Source organism: Hydractinia symbiolongicarpus, chromosome 12 (genome assembly GCF_029227915.1).
Source record: "Hydractinia symbiolongicarpus strain clone_291-10 chromosome 12, HSymV2.1, whole genome shotgun sequence".
NCBI classification, from domain to species: domain Eukaryota; kingdom Metazoa; phylum Cnidaria; class Hydrozoa; order Anthoathecata; family Hydractiniidae; genus Hydractinia; species Hydractinia symbiolongicarpus.
This window is the reverse complement of record NC_079886.1, coordinates 18,890,903-18,907,227: the sequence shown is the minus strand read 5'-3', so window position 1 is coordinate 18,907,227 and position 16,325 is coordinate 18,890,903. Positions and strand designations below refer to the sequence as shown.

The 16,325-nt window shown below is 32.3% G+C and overlaps 1 protein-coding gene across 3 annotated transcripts in view; it reads left to right on the top strand.

Annotated features, from left to right (window-relative positions):
* Window positions 1-16,325, top strand: part of LOC130621424 (unconventional myosin-X-like) — a 38,121-nt gene that overhangs the window by 20,307 nt on the left and 1,489 nt on the right. Inside the window, exons 18-57 of one of the 3 annotated variants that reach the window (XM_057436707.1) lie at window positions 33-113; window positions 679-803; window positions 1,115-1,235; window positions 1,599-1,760; window positions 1,889-1,948; window positions 2,031-2,143; window positions 2,221-2,281; window positions 2,471-2,629; window positions 2,708-2,748; window positions 2,940-3,051; window positions 3,368-3,491; window positions 4,102-4,178; window positions 4,260-4,318; window positions 4,684-4,794; window positions 4,883-4,978; window positions 5,075-5,168; window positions 5,494-5,549; window positions 5,837-5,983; window positions 6,352-6,396; window positions 6,959-7,044; window positions 7,129-7,188; window positions 7,422-7,470; window positions 7,557-7,643; window positions 8,285-8,340; window positions 8,654-8,751; window positions 8,970-9,029; window positions 9,551-9,671; window positions 9,966-10,069; window positions 10,532-10,576; window positions 10,824-10,898; window positions 11,149-11,222; window positions 11,311-11,658; window positions 12,310-12,436; window positions 13,119-13,231; window positions 13,303-13,402; window positions 14,462-14,495; window positions 14,781-14,875; window positions 15,158-15,244; window positions 15,883-15,992; window positions 16,144-16,228. In XM_057436707.1, coding sequence (XP_057292690.1) covers window positions 33-113; window positions 679-803; window positions 1,115-1,235; window positions 1,599-1,760; window positions 1,889-1,948; window positions 2,031-2,143; window positions 2,221-2,281; window positions 2,471-2,629; window positions 2,708-2,748; window positions 2,940-3,051; window positions 3,368-3,491; window positions 4,102-4,178; window positions 4,260-4,318; window positions 4,684-4,794; window positions 4,883-4,978; window positions 5,075-5,168; window positions 5,494-5,549; window positions 5,837-5,983; window positions 6,352-6,396; window positions 6,959-7,044; window positions 7,129-7,188; window positions 7,422-7,470; window positions 7,557-7,643; window positions 8,285-8,340; window positions 8,654-8,751; window positions 8,970-9,029; window positions 9,551-9,671; window positions 9,966-10,069; window positions 10,532-10,576; window positions 10,824-10,898; window positions 11,149-11,222; window positions 11,311-11,658; window positions 12,310-12,436; window positions 13,119-13,231; window positions 13,303-13,402; window positions 14,462-14,495; window positions 14,781-14,875; window positions 15,158-15,244; window positions 15,883-15,992; window positions 16,144-16,228 — 3,858 coding nt within the window. The remainder of the gene's footprint in view (window positions 1-32; window positions 114-678; window positions 804-1,114; window positions 1,236-1,598; window positions 1,761-1,888; window positions 1,949-2,030; window positions 2,144-2,220; window positions 2,282-2,470; window positions 2,630-2,707; window positions 2,749-2,939; window positions 3,052-3,367; window positions 3,492-4,101; window positions 4,179-4,259; window positions 4,319-4,683; window positions 4,795-4,882; window positions 4,979-5,074; window positions 5,169-5,493; window positions 5,550-5,836; window positions 5,984-6,351; window positions 6,397-6,958; window positions 7,045-7,128; window positions 7,189-7,421; window positions 7,471-7,556; window positions 7,644-8,284; window positions 8,341-8,653; window positions 8,752-8,969; window positions 9,030-9,550; window positions 9,672-9,965; window positions 10,070-10,531; window positions 10,577-10,823; window positions 10,899-11,148; window positions 11,223-11,310; window positions 11,659-12,309; window positions 12,437-13,118; window positions 13,232-13,302; window positions 13,403-14,461; window positions 14,496-14,780; window positions 14,876-15,157; window positions 15,245-15,882; window positions 15,993-16,143; window positions 16,229-16,325) is intronic. The other 2 variants (XM_057436708.1, XM_057436709.1) reach the window with 2 other exon arrangements.

Below are 16,325 nucleotides of genomic sequence, written 5' to 3'. Positions count from 1 at the left end.
GCTCTGAATTGATTTTTTTGTTCTTTTTACAGTCTTCTTTGTTTTCTCTGATGTCAACGTTAAACAACGCTAACCCATACTTTGTGAGGTGCATCAAACCAAATGGAGCGAAGGTAAATAAAAATTGTTAAAACTGTTTTCTTTACCAGAGTAAAAATTTTAAAACAATTTAAAAAGCTTTCTGTAAACAACATCTTGTATCGTCTGGTAAAATATATAATTTATATTATTTATTATATATAGCTTTATTATATATTTTACTTGACAATAAAAGATTTTACATACGCCACGCTTTGTATTTTATAGTGGATTTTGTTTGTTCTTATTTATAGTAAATACCAATTGATACATAATGTGTTACCTAGAATGTTAAATACAGTGTCTGAGGCAACAGAATAATTCTTGTCTTTTCCATGCTCAACATTTTTTAATATGCACAGGACAAGTTAGAAACCAGTTCTATATTTTTAGTAAGATTAATATATAAACGTACTAAATGAATAACTTTATTTCACTTATTTCTGCCAGAAACAATTAAAGAGTTTATAAACATTTGATAATTATTACTATGCAGCCTGTAGCTAAAAGGTGAAAAAAGGACAATTTTGTTCCATATTTGGCAGCAGTGTGTAGGAGAAACAGCTCAGAATGATGATAATTTTTCCTAACTTCTTTTAGGTTAAAGAATCCTTTGAATCTGATTTGGTGCTGAGTCAGCTTAAATATTCTGGAATGTTAGAAACAGTAAAAATCAGGAAAGCTGGCTTTCCTGTGAGAAGAACATATGAAGATTTTATGCAAAGGTAAGCTCTATGTGGATGATTTCTTAAATTTCCTTTTTTAATTATGACCTATAAAACAGTTTGGAGCAGTGATGATAGTTGGGATGGTATTGCAGACACGTGCTCTTTGCAAACATTACCAAAAAGCAGAGTAAAAGAAAATCAGCTGTTTGTTATGCAGGCAAAATCTCTTTCAAATAGCCAAAAGGCTAAAAAGTCTATTTTGAAGTACATGTCATGTAAAACCTTGGTCTGCAAGAACTCTTACTCTTTGATACGTGGATTTCACTTTTTATTTTTGAAAACAAAGCTCCAAAATAATTTATTTTTAGGTACAAGGCTTTGTTTTACAAAGCTAAACAAAAAATGTTAGTTGATGCAAAAGATAATTGTGTTGTTATCCTGACACAGTTTGATCCAAGAAGGGACCTCCACAGATCTGGAAAAACAAAAGTAAGTCTGTTACAAAAACTGTTGTTCTTGTGTTGTTCTTGCATTATCAGACTAGTTTGAATTTGTATCTAAACAAGGTTTTACATTATTTATGGGGTTACCTTTTTTTCGTGAGAAAACTTTATTTTTATAAGAAAGCATTAAATTCTTGGTTAAGTTCACAAAAACATCTTTTGGAAGGGTGCAAATTAATTAAGTTTTCTATTTGTAAGAGTAAAATTTTTTGAAACAAAATATCACAAATCTTTTTGTCGGCTAGCAAAACTGGACTTAAAAAGTATCTGTTAGAAGTTTTGACCAAAAGGAAGAGAATTTATGATTGACAGTCTATTTTTTTCACTTGGATATTCTTTTTTGCTTTAGATTTTTCTCAAAGATAAACTCGAAGCCGAGATAGAAATTCACCGCACTAAAAATATCAAACTGGCTGGTCGTGTTATACTTAATCAAATATTTGGCTTTTTAATTCGTAAAAAATTTGTAAAAACCAAATTGGCTATAGTGTTGATACAAAAGATGTACAAAGTAAGTCGGTGTATTCATTGTAGACTGTTCTCTCAAAGTGGCCATGATTTGTTTATGTTTCCATGAAAGTAAAAATGATTGTTGTTTTCTGTTTCATTACAACTGCCCTATACATTTTTATCCGGTAGGGTCACTTTTACAAGACAAAATTTATACAAAAAAAGAATGCAGCTGTTATGTTGCAGAGGGTCAGTTGTTATTTTCTTTTATTTAATTCAGTACTATAATTTTTCTTAAGACTTTTATAATTTATAATTGATTTTACTTTAGTATGAACGTGGACGACAAGCACGTAAATTGTATGCTGACATGTTGGAACAGAAACGTATTGAAGAGGAACGACGAAAAGAAGAAGAGAGAAGGAGAGAAGAAGAAAAACGAAAGTTTGTATTTTCTTCCAAACAGTATTTTAATTTTGGATTGCATTATACATTACTTAATAAAATAAAATATTTTTTAGAGAGCTGGAACGTTTGGAGCAAGAACGAAAAACTAAAGAATTGGAAGAGCTCCGAAAAAAGGTAGTTTGCAGATTTTAGTGATCTATTATGTTCCATCATTTTAGCTTCAGTATTTGGCAAAGAATGAAAAATATTTCTTTTGACCAAAACAACTGTGAGTTATCGTTAACTTCCAAAGCATGTTAGGTGCATAAATATTAATAATAACATTGTTATAGTTATCGTTTTTAATTAAAACTGTTTGTTTAGATTGAAGAAGAGGAAAGGTTAAAACGAGAACAGGAAGAAGAACAACGTGTGAAAGAAGAGCTGCAGAGACAAGCAGAAATTGCTAAATTAAGAGAACTTGAAGAACAAATACGTATAGAAGATGAGAGGAAGAGATTAGAAGAAGAAGCAAGGTTAAAGGTGCGTATAGATGGCTTCACTTTTTATTAGTTTTTTTATTATTTACTATATAACTTTAACTTTCAATATTGTTTCTAGGCTGAAGAAGAACAAAGAATAAAGGAGGAAGAAGAAGCTAGGCACATATTTATATTTTTTTCAGACATTGAAAATGTAAAAAAAAATCTGTGTTGACTTTCTTACAACTTTACCAAAGTGCAGGAAACAATTGTTATATTTCTTCCTTTTAAACAGTATTGCATATAAAAACTCCAAAACTGATTTTTTTAAAAGTATTTAGGCCGTTGTAGTAACAGAAAAGCTTTTTTAGGTTGAATAAAGAAGAGGATGAGTTGAAAAAACAAGAAGAAGAAGAAAGACTAGACAGAGAAGCAACTGAAGATGCTCTTCGTGAAATGGCAGAGCTTGATGCACAGTTACAGGCACGTATACCATAGTATTCCTGCCTCTTTATTCCTACTTTTCTGATATTCCTGCTTTCCTGATATACCTGTTTCTCTGATATACCTGCTTTTCTGATATACCTGCTTCTCTGATGATGCAATAGTATTTTGATCTTTTATATTCGAAAGCAACTTATTAAATTACCAAAAAATAAAATAAAAAAATTTACCCTTTTTTGGTGAAATATTTTTTCTTTTTTCTTTGAATATTTTAAACCTTACTTTTCAACATTGTAGAAACACTTAGGAAATTGTTTAATGTGTGTTCTGATGATGAAATTTTTTTTTTCCTTAGTTTGAGGAAGCTATGGATGATGATGAAGACTTTGATGACGATAATGTTTCCCGCATCATTAGCTTTGGCGAAGATATGGCAATTTCTGATCGTGCTACGATGGAAGGATACCTCTCATTGAAAGGCAAGTTTTACCAACATTTGTATTAAATTGATTTAACATTTTTTGTTCTTCTTTTGAGAAATATAAATTAGAAATATAAGTATTCCTTCAAACTTTCTTAATTTTTTCTGGCATCTCCATGGCAAATGTAAGCACAGGTACGAGCACAAGATAATTGTGCATGCAGCTTCAATAAAAGTAGAGATACAAGCATAAGCTTGTCATAAGATTTTAAAAGTTTCGATATGCTTGTGTTGTGAATATTAATGTTTTCAGCATATAGTTTTCTGTAATACACACTGCAGAAATCGCTTCCATGTTGGTAAAAAATATTTTTAAGTTTAACTGTCCATGTTTTGCTTAATAAGTTAAAATTGAATAAAAGGTATTAGCATGAACTTATGTAAGATTTGAAGTTCTCCAGTGAATTTTAACTTATTTGTTTTTGTTTTAACCTTTTTTGTATTTTCGTATATTCAATGACTGTTCCAGTAAACTATAACTTGACACAAACGATGTGATTGTCTTCAGAAACTTTTTATCTACCCTTTTTGATTTAAAATCTGGTTTTGCAAATGCTACCTAAGATGAATCTCTGTGTTTGTTTAGTAATAAATTTGCATTTATGCAGGTGGCTTAATGAACACTGCGAAGAGGCATTGGTGTGTATTGAAAGATGATACTCTTATGTGGTTCAGAGGAAGACAGGTCTGTTTTTCTGTTCTTTATGAAAAACATACACAATCTGTTTTGTTGTGGTTTTAAAAATGTTTTTTTCTTATTATTTAGAAAGCATTAAAGAGTGGATGGCTCATGAAGAAAGGAGGTGGGACTGGCACACTTTCAAGGTATGTTTATTACCCATTTCGGTTCTTTCTACACTAAGCGTCAAAGTCAATCCGACGTTTATATTTACCCTACCTCCAATGATTATATTTTACCCTTAGCATGAAAATTAATGAATATTTCAATGTCACTTTAGGTCTTGTTTTTTGTCTTTGTGTCCCTTGTGTCTGTGTTTAAGAACCTTAAAAATTCGTACAAATTAAAAAAATCAAGAAGGGAAAAATTCAATAAAAATTGGCGTCTATCCTTGTGCTGTGTACTGAGAACTGTCCTTGATTACATTGTCAATAAAACACATAAATATTTTTTTCTTTATTACCAAATCAGGGTAATACAGGAAAAAATATTTTTTTTTTTTTTTTAACAGACGTAACTGGAAACGACGTTGGTTTGTACTTAAAGACACACTCCTCACGTATCATGATAGTGACCAAGATGGTGCGAAAACATTGGGAACTATTGACTTGCGTAGCTGTAGGTAGGACAGAATAAAAATAAAGTTGCATTGATGAGTATTTTGATGTAATAACCTCTTCTTCATGTCAAATATCTTTGTTCATATTTAGACAAATTGTGGATAGCAGTCAGAAAGATAATGCACTTAGTATTATCATGCCAGAAAGGACATACCATTTTACTACTGAAAGTCCACAAGACTGGAAGTAAGCCTTCTCTTTAACAAAGATAAATAAATGCAATAGCAACCAATGATCAAGTAACGAACACCTGATAAAAAAACAACTTGATCTTTATTCTAGTGATTGGTTTAGTATATTAAATCGTGTGCACAGAGCTAATGAACTTGAGTTGAAAGAAATGAAAGAGGAGTCAGCGAATATAAGAAATGCTGTGGTATGTGATGCTTACGTTGTTTTACAATCCATCATTTGACCACTTAGAAATTATATCATCCCCAAAGCAAACCCTTTTTGGAATAAAGAAGGCGTTTTTCACACGAGAATTTGTTAGTTCATCTCCGCTGCCATCATTTATTTTCTACAGATTCTGTTACTCATTTTAGCATTCGTTAGAGTACTGAAAGTAATTAAAAACCCTGCTCCAAATGTGATGGCCTAATTGTGGTAATACCAAACTTTATTCTCCCACACGAGAATGTAAGGTTTTTAACATCAGGTAATATAAGTTGACTTTTTATTTTTTTTTTATCTTTTTATAGGGTACTATAGATACTATTGTTATTGAGAGCATATCAGTTGATGTATATGAGGACAGGTATGTTATTTAGGTCAACATGTGTATCAGTACTCTATGTATGTTACACTATTTATGCACCATGTTGGGGACATAGCATTAGATTTATGCACGCACTGCATGTATCCTGCATGTTTTATGTACACTATTTTTATTTTTGCATGTTCAACAACCTACAGGTTGTAAAATAACTGCTAAATTTCAATTAAAAATATAACCAAAAAAATTGTATAAATTAACACTTTATTAAGCCGTACTATTAAAATGTAAACTTGTTATTATTCGTCAACCTTTTTTATCTCCTGAAGACCTAAACACAGGCCTAACGAGACAGGCTCACAATACCTCTCTGCTTACTCGCTTGATTCTTATGATTCGATATCACGTGTAATGAACGATGGAAAACGAAAGATGTCAACTGGATCTATCCGAGGACGAGGCACATTAAAAAGCAGGTAGGAGCTACATCACCTGGCTGCCATTTTCTTTACATTAACAATACATCATAAAATTAATATGTTTGCATAAAACATGATATACTAACTTATAGCCAATGCTTTGCTCTTGTCGCGGTCTTTGTTTATCAGTGCTTTGTTTTGTTTTTCTTTGCAAACAAGAAAGGAAAAATTAATATAATTTGGATTTTTAAGCTTAAATTTACAATCTTACTAAATTTCTCTTTATCGTAAATAATAGTTAACTAACACAGCATCACTGAGAAAGAGCTCTTTTGGCGAATGTGGATTTATTATTCCTGCCCGCACATGTAACTTCCAGCATTTTCTCTCTCATTTACTAATTACTAAATATTTATTATTTAAAGAGTCTTAGATTATCCCACTGCTACTCTCCGTCGCAAATCCGTCAGGTAAGTCGTCACTAATACCTATCTCTTTCAATATAACATTTAACGCAATAACAACCACCTAAACACTTTTCTGTTTTACTTGTTATGCTATCAAGACAGTGATTTGGTTCCATAAATTTCTAAAAACCCTAATGTATAAAACCCCTAAATACTTTTCTTAGGTGGGAAATTTGTATTTTCAGGTCTCTTAAAATGTCTAGACTAAATAAAAATAAAATTTATTAATGAAGAACGTTAAACAACACGTTAGCACATAGATATGCATGTAACCTGTTGCGTTTATGATCCACCACTGTGTTCTGTTGCATTTTCACCATATTGGAACGTTACTTGCACGATTTTCACACAAACCATATGTTTATTATTTAGACAGTTTTAAGGTATAAGAGAATCATTAAATAATCTTGTTTTGTTTTTTGTATAACGGAATTAACTTCACTGACCACTTCTTCACTTGCAACTTTATTTGCAAGTAACGCATGTCCTTTGCAATATTGATGGCGAGGCGATTTTTTTATTGGGAGATTTAGTAATTCGCTGTACTCTTTTTTTTTTACAACAGACAAAATGGATTTAGTATCATCACTGCAAATCGTGTTTACAGTTTCACTGCAGACAAAGTTGGAGAGGTTGAACAGTGGGCAGAGGGTATGTATAGTGCTTTGTGAATGACTCTTCTGCCAGCCTGTTTACATTAAACTTTTGAGATTTTAAATTCATGTCTGTTTTCAGCACTGAATCAAAGTAAAGAAAAACAATTTGAAGAAGGAACCACAATAGCTATTGAGAAAGGTATAATGTATTATCAGCTACTTGTTGAATTTAATATAACCTTTTAGGAACTGTAGACAAAAGATATTTCATTCCTACACAGAGATATGTTTATCATGATTTCTGCAGTCTAGTAGATTTATGATTTCAATGTTTTCACATTCTACAATATTGGTTACATTTTTATAAAATATTTAACAACAAGTATAGCTCATTATACGACGTATATTGACACATATGACATATTTTGAAAGGTTGGCTGCTAAAGAAAGCCCCAACAGATCAAGGAAGAGATAAACGAAGGTATGGTATATTTTCAGATTATCAGTAATAACATGCTGTTGAAAAAATATGCAATGAATCTTATTAATGTTTGCTTCTTTTGATAGGTGGTTTATTTTAAATTCCAACTCACTCGACTACTTTAAATCCACCGATAAGAATTCTCCTAAACTGGGATCCATCGTCCTGAACAGGTATGGATTACAAATGACTTTATTTTTCTAGCTTTAATATGATTGAACGTAGTTGCTGGAGATTATGTTGAGAGATACTATAAATGACTGGTTAATCGCCCTGGGGGGAGGGTCATTTAAATTTTAAACACTAAATTAAAACTTTTGATCAAAAGGTGGGCGCTTAATTGGACTTATTTGGTCACTAGGCACTTATTTGGTTACTTGGCACTTATTGGTCACTGGGCACTTATTTGGTCACTAGGCACTTATTTGGTTACTTGGCACTTATTGGTCACTGGGCACTTATTTGGTCACTGGGCACTTATTTGGTTACTAGGCACTTATTGGTCACTGGGTACTTATTTGGTCACTAAGCATTTATTGGTCACTGGGCACTTATTTGGTCACTTGGTGCTTAATCTGTAATTTACAGTTAAACTTGATTGACTGAAATTTTTGTTATTGCTTTCCTGTAAAACCCCAATGGGTTTTTTCAGCTGCCTACAATAGCCTACAATAATCGTTGTCTGTCTGTTTGTCTCTGCGTAATATGGTACCACAGTAGCTAGAAACACGAAACGCGGTGTATGAAGGACCTGTGTTGTTGTCCAAAGACCATAGACTATTTTAGTACATTTTTTTACTGTTGCGTTTTACAGCTTATGCACCATTATACCACCTCCACCTGCTGACGATGCGAAAGCCAAAGAGACAGGTAAAAATATACATGCCAATAATGATAAGTTAATTCTCTTCTTATTTTTATGATAATACACTGCAGAAAGGATAAGATTGTTTGCTCTTTATGAAAATTCTAACGAATTTTATTTGTTGGATCTAAATATTAATATGCACTGTTTATCAAATTCAAGATCACATTGTTATCCACTTGATTGTACTAATAAATCAATTTATATGCAGTCTGTATTTTTTATTTACTGTAAGACATTAATTGCTCAGTCCTTGTTTAATTTCTGTATGATTTGCCATTATAATCAAGCTTTCTGTACAACTTCTTGTATTTTTAGGTCAATGGGAGTTTGTTGTAAATGGTCGCAAACGTTCTTATAACTTAATCACCTCATCATCAGAAGACGCTGTAAGATGGCACACTGCTATACAAGAAGTAAGTAATCGAAACCTTGTCCCGAATGCTTCACATAATGCTTACTTCGGTTTAAGATGCGTTAGTTGATATTTTTATCAGACCTGTCTTGCTGCTGTATTTCATGATATCAAATCAATGTGAAAAATGTTCAGCGTTAAAAATAATTACGTGTATTATAAGTAGTAAGGGAAAATTGGCACAAACAATTTGGTAACATTGCTAATTTCCTACTTTAGGTTATTGACAACAAAGTAACAGTTGAGACACCATACCAGAAACTCATCAGCGACGTCATGGTAGGGAAATATAATGTTTATTTACAGATATGTGTTAAGCTTTTAGTTCCTGTTGAGAAAAGGTCATATACTGCTAGGAAAATCTTACAAAATAGGTATATAATTTTGTGTAAAATAGAGTGCATATGCAACGAATTATAATCAGAAGGGTGGGCGTGAAAAAAAGAGACACAAAAAATCGTTAGGCCTGAAATAAACAATTAGGTTTAAGCTGGCAGTTTTTTTAAAAACCAAATTATTTTCTAAATTTCAAACCAAATCATATTTTTCAAAGTTTTCAGGCACGATAATTGTTTTCGTGTATTAAACGCTTATAAAAAGATCATAACACATTCATATACTTAACACATTCATACACTGAAGTATCGCAATAACTTCATAGAAACTTTGTAATTGTACTAGTAGACTTAAAGGTTCATTTCCATTGAACTGCATTTTCTGCTATAGCGCAAAAAGCCTAAGTGGAAATCAGCCTAGTACGGTTATTGGATATGTATATAATGTATTTTTCTATGGTATAGGATGCAAACAGTGAAGCTGTCATTGGTAGAATATATCGAGTCCATCCTCTACTGAACTGCACGAAGCAACCAATCAAGATGCCGTTATTACCTCTGCCTTATGGCCACTCCCTCTCTCAACGTAAGGAGTTCAATAACTTAAGAAAACTTTGTTATGTGTGTCTTCATAGGGTAGGTTTATGCTATACAGAAGAATTTATATCTTAGTGTGAACTTATCATTCACTTGTAGAACCACAAAATGTTTTTAATGCTGAGCGCTGGCTTTGACCAGTTTTACTGCACCAATATATGTAAAAAAGATACACATTTCATCATTTCCACAGAGTCGCTGATTTCATACTTAGAAAATACATTTGGTATAAATCGTATAGATTATATTGACAGCCTGCGGTTTCTTTTTCTTCTTCTTCAAGGTGCTCAGAACAAGGATTACGGAACGTTTTATGAAGAGGCGTTGCGTATATTTATATCACTTCAAGAACTTGAGAATGTCGCTGATCCTATTGCAGTCACGCAGGTTTGTTGTCATCTAAAGTTTCTCTAATGTCAAATTTCCTTCAAAACTCTTTACCACTGCATCTTATAATGGTTAACAACAGCATCGAGTGTCATTTGTTAGTGTAGGCTTATCAGCACTGGTATTAATGTGGAATTTTTAAAGTTTATCATGTCTTTAAGAAATGATAAATTTCCCACAGTAATATGAATACTGAACAGAGAAACCGAAATAATATCTTCAATAATACTTGTATATACTTCCTATTTTATTTTGATTAGTTTTATCTTAAACTTATAGCACTGTGATAACTTTCAGCAGTATAATGTGGTTTAGCCAAAATTTTGTTCAATAAGGGAAAATTCTGCCTACTTTATTATTTTCTTTACTTAAAACTTTTCAAATTTTGTTTATCGCAACCCAACTGCCAAGCTGAACGAAACTTTTTTGGAGAGTGTATGGTAATATCAACATGTTTTTTAGGGTATACTACAAACTTGTCACGATATGAAAGAACTGAGAGACGAGGTAATATATTGTGTCTGGTATTAGTTTAACAGTGCAGGATTGATTGAATAGAGAAGAAAAAAGAATGTAATTTAAAGTTTAAAGTGAAAAGTTGTTGTGGTTGGAGAGAAAGGGCTTTGTAATTTTGTCCGATAACTGGAGTCAACTTGGCTAGAAAGTGCTGGAAAGTTATAGGATCTCGTTTTCAGATATAAATATTCACCATGGTTAAACACAGGACCTTTGTATTATCTCACTTTTTTTTCAGATTTATTGCCAACTTATTAAACAGACGACTGGTTTGGAAGACCCGAACAGTTTATCAGGACTAAGACACATGCAGGTTAGATATGCCCTTTCTGACGTCATTTTTCTTTCTTTTTTTTTTGGCTTCTCGACAAATTTTACAATAAGTGAGACATTTTTCACAAAAGACACTAGTTAATGGAGATTTGATCCTCTTTGAACTATAATAAGTGTTACCCTTGACTACTCTGATATAAACTCGATATTTAGCGTTAAAAGAATAGGAAAATGTTCTATTTACGAAAATGGAAACCACAAAAACTGACATTTATTTTCTTACCTTTCAGGTTTTAGTTTGCATGTGCTGTACATTCCTACCATCAAGAAAAATACTCAGATTTTTAAGATTTCATCTAAAGAGGTATGCAACACTAGATTGTTAAATTTAGATTTGTGTTAACAAAGTGCTGACGAAGCAGAATGATGTGACGATGTCATTTTATATTTAGACTGCGTGATCAATGTCCAGATACAGAAATATCGAAGTTCGGTGATTTCGCTTTGGATGCGTTAAAGAGAACACGCGTGAGAGAGTTCCCTCCATCCAGGGAGGAAATCATCACATTATTAGGTCGCAGAAAAATCACTGCTACCGTTTATTGCTACGGAGGAGGGTCCTGTCAGATCACAATTGACTCTTCTACAACAAGTGGCGAGGTTGTGAAAACTTTATGTAAAGGGATGAAGATTAAACAAACCAACCTTATCTTCGCACTCTTCGAGAGGTGTGGGCCGAGCAATGAGAAGAGTATAGAAGATAGACAGATAATTACGGATGTATTAGCCAAATTTGAAAGGTACTTCAAGTAATTGCAATACATAAATCTTATACGATAGGGAACAGAAATGATTGGCCAAAAACTGCCCCATAGTCGCACCGTCTTAACTCCTGCAGGCTATGTTGTCATGACACTTGCCCAATGTTTTGAAAGTGAATAAGTTGGATTACTCAACGGTGCTCAACATAAACCAACTGGGTCTCTTTTTCAGCCCCCAATCGAGGCTCAAGTTTTAGAATTACATTCTGGCTAGAAAAAACTGATCTTAGCAATAAACGGGCGTGTTCTGTTATCGTTGTCAGGTCGCCCTAATTAAATTTTTGGGTACATACGTAGACGTATTGTTTTTACAAGGAACCAACTTTTGACCCTCTACTTGAGTTGAATTTGATGGATTAAGTTCATTAATGATTGCTTAGCAGAAAATGAAATAAAAATTTAAGAGCATGAAAACCTTGGAAAAAAAATTATAAATTGTGTCACCCATGTTAGTTCCATTTTGTGTCGTAAATTTTGTTTATACTAAAAATGCTTATCAATCTAAGTACAGTTGCTTGTATTTGTGTTGGAATCGACTTGTTTTTTTTATTTATTTATTTATTTATTTATTTATTTATTTATTTATTTATTTATTTATTTATTTATTTATTTATTTATTTTCATGTTTAGGTATAAAGCAATAGATGTTAACAAAACCAAGCGACACAAATGGCAACTCTTCTTCAAAATATTTTGCTTTTTACACCCTGAACGCGTGTCTGAAGATTCCATCGCTGGAAACTTTTTATTTGAACAGGTATAATCTTTTTGCAAAATGCTATTCATCTAATGGTTGAGTTTGTGTCGATTAGCTAATCTACATGCTATATTTTTTATTTTCTATCTTGCAATAACTTTCATCGCTATTGAACCATGACTAAGATTGAACCATGATCTACCGAGTATACCTGTAATTTACGCTCAATTTATATGATAACAAGTTATCGCAATGTTCTCGAAAATTATCGTTATTTTTTTTCATTTTTCAATTCTCGTATGTTTCACTCACTCACCTAAGGTCTCGTGAAACATAAAAAAACTCAATATTTCCGATTTTTTTCCACATTGTGTGACAGCTATTGCATATTATTCTTATAATTTTGTTATTTTCTAATTATGTTATTCTTTTCATTATGTTTTTCTTATTATTATCTACTTTCCAATACCTTGGCATTTTTAAGCTGGCCCGTAATATGTTTTCGCAACAAAGTTCCGCCATTATGTTTTCGCTTTGAACATAAGCAATACACCAGAAAGGTTCCCAGTGAGAAAGACTGATAATGTTGTTGTTGTTTTTGTTGTTGTTTTTGTTGTTGCTGTCGTCGTTGTTGCCTTTGTTGTTGTTTGTCAGGTTGATCATAGTATTAAAAACTTATTTTAGTGAAATGTAAAACGATAATGTTTCTGGCAGTACAAGATAGTATTTTCTTATTTCGTAGACTTGCGAGAATGTTCTCCGCGGCAGATATCTTCTACCAGAGTTAACTCTATGTAAGCTGGCTGCTCTCCGATTGCAATACAACGAAGGAGATTACATAGTTGGAACTTGGATGTAAGTTTGTTTCCATAGTGACATGGAAACAACAAGTGTCTTTGTTGTAACGGCAAAATTATTTCTTCTAGTGACAAAGAAATACGCACGGTCTTCCCTGTTGCAAAAATAAGAAAGAAAGCAGCGCAAGAAAATAAGCCGGCGCCGAAGAAAGATTATGGTACCATAAGGGTGAGTAGTAAGAATTTTTTCACTTTTTTTTTACTGGAAAGATCTTTTCCGTGGTAAACCTTGTCAAGCTGGAACTCAGAAGTTATAAGCGCAATAGCTACTGTCAAATCTTGACCGTCACATCATGACCGTCACATCAAAGACGCTACATATGTTGTGAAATAATGTGCTTAAAAATGAGGATTTAATTTTATTATTTTTTTTATTCAATTTTGTAAGAACCTCTTTTTGAATTATTGTTCTACGGCTTTAGCCGGTAGAACTTTAAAATGAACTTCTTTTTTGTCGCTGTTTTTACTATCGAGATTAGTGAAGCGCGGAAGGGTACCAAGTTTCACCAAGCTACAACGGTTGTTTGTTATTTATTTTTATGTGATCTGAAACTTTATGAAGCTAGATTTGTATTTGCTTACAAGGAGTTTCAACAGGCTAAAATTTATTTTAAAAAACGAAATAAATAAAAAATTGTTTTTATTGATTTTTACATTTCATTTAGGTTTCATAAGATCAGTGTTTACAAACTTGAACTCATTTTTTACATTCATATTTTTCTTTTCCCGTCCCGTATAGGACTGTAATAAATCAGTAATACGCCGTAGAACTTCCTGTCGAAACGGCTGGTTTATATCATATTGGATAAATTATGTTGTAACGATTAATTAGAAATCGCACAACATCATAATGTGTGCATAAATTTATAAATAGTTATCAGGGTTGATATGAATAGCAAATTTTAAAAGGGCGGCACTGTACTTATTTCAGCTCCTGTAATTTTTTTGGTCATGGCTCTGTTAGTTGTAATGTTCTCTTTAGTTTGAAGTAAGCTCGCATATTAATTTGCGAAGTTTCAATACGAACGCAACTTTTTAACAGCAATAAACTTGTTCACTCTGCAGTTTCATCATAGATTTCATCAGGTTTTTAAAGGAAAGTGCTACTTCCTTTGTATCTAATCCGGTTGGCTAAAATTGATCATACAAGATACGAATGTTTATTGATAATTTTAAGCACCACACGTATCGCAGCTGTATATCTACGACTTTTTTTTTAACTTTATAGGGAACGATAAGGAAGGCTATATCGCCGTTTAAAGGTATGTATGTGCGCAACTGCGTTTTGTAACTAGTATTTCTATTTTGGCGTACATATTATAAAATTTGGAGGGAATGAAAAAGTAAACTAATGTGTCACTGTTCGTTAGAATGTGCAAAAATTCCGGCAACATAATGAATCACTCTCCGGGAGGTGCTGAAATAAAGCAGCGCGTAGCCATTTCGATCAGATAGATTAGGGACACTAAGAAACGGCCTGCAAGCGACTAAAAGTCAGGGATTTGAAAAATAAATATTGAGTTTCGTATTTTGTTTGTTTTGTGTAGCGGAGGAAGAAATGTCGGAGCAACCAAAATACGATGTTGAAGAGGAGCTTTCAGCTATCAAAAGTAATGTCATGTCGAAGTGGAAGGAGTTGCAGGTATGATGTTGACATCTTGTCAATTTTTACAATCATCTCTCTTAACCCTTGAAGACCCGAACTTTTATGCCTAAAGTATACAAAAAACTTTTTTTAAAAAAGCAGAAATATTCCGTTTAAAGTTTTTCACCTATCTTACTTTCAATATTCGTGGTATCACACATATATAAACCTAAAAAAAAAATGGGAAGATTATAGTGATGCAATCACAAATTCTCTTTTGAAACGTCACCTGGTCTTTATATATTACTTTATATTTATTTTATTCTTGTTTTGTTACAGGGAACGCCACCAGACGATGCACAGGTTGAATATATGTCTATTGTAAAAAACTGGCACGGTTTTGGTTCCACTATGTTTAACGTTACTGTGAGTAATAAATATCATAGCTTGAAACAACCTCCCTATAAAAGATAATATCTAGTTTTTTATTGCAGCGTAATTAGGGAACTTAATTAAACATTTTGAATGATGGTTGGAGGAATATGCGGTATTATTACTGCGAGTTTTGTCGGTATTTAATTTTTGCAGGTCAAAAAAATCAATTCGCGGGTTACCTCTCATTGAAGATGGTTTTTAGACCATTTTACGAATATTAATTTTTGCAGAAGAACGTCAAAAATTAGTTAAATTGTAAAAAAGAATAAATAATTTTGTTCGCCAGTTGGACAAATCTTCTAAAATAATTACCCGAGACTAAATAAAACATGCAATTTCCTAAGTTTTATTTATTTATTTATTTATCGATAGTCTTCGATTGCATAATTTATTTTCATGAAAAACAGTTTTTACATCGATCTCCTTGCTAACTGTTAAATTAGCTAGAAAGAAATTTCAATTCTCTGAGAATGATGAAGATACATAGCCTCCCTAAAAGTCATGCATCAGGTCATCATACTTTTTATTTACTATTTTTAGAAATATTGTTAAGCTTTCATCTTTATTTCATTACATTTATAATAAATTTTCTCTAATCATGCAGTTTAATATTTTCTTTTTTTTTTTAGTCAAAAGATCCAACAATGATACCAGAATTATCGCTCGGTGTTAGCTTCAATAATGTTGCTATATACAGGCGTGATGAAACACGTCCCATAGCAACGTATAATTACGAAGAGTAAGTTTATTTTGTTGTTGTACAAAATGTTGTTGTTGTAGTGTAGTTACCATTTTCTGCATGATAAATTTTCAGCATTATTAACCTAAAACGTTTACTATTTCTTGCGTTCTTCACTTAACCAGTATGTTTTTTCTTTTCATTGTTTCAGTATATTATCGTTTGGTGCACCGCAGCCGAACGTTTATCGAATTGTTGTTCAAGGGAGGAGTCCAATAACTTTCGAGACAGAGAAGGTACGGAAATTGCTTTTGTTTCGTTGTTAGGACACAATAATAAAATACTGTTCGTAGTTGAAGAAAGTATTTATTAACAGAAAATATATAGTATTGT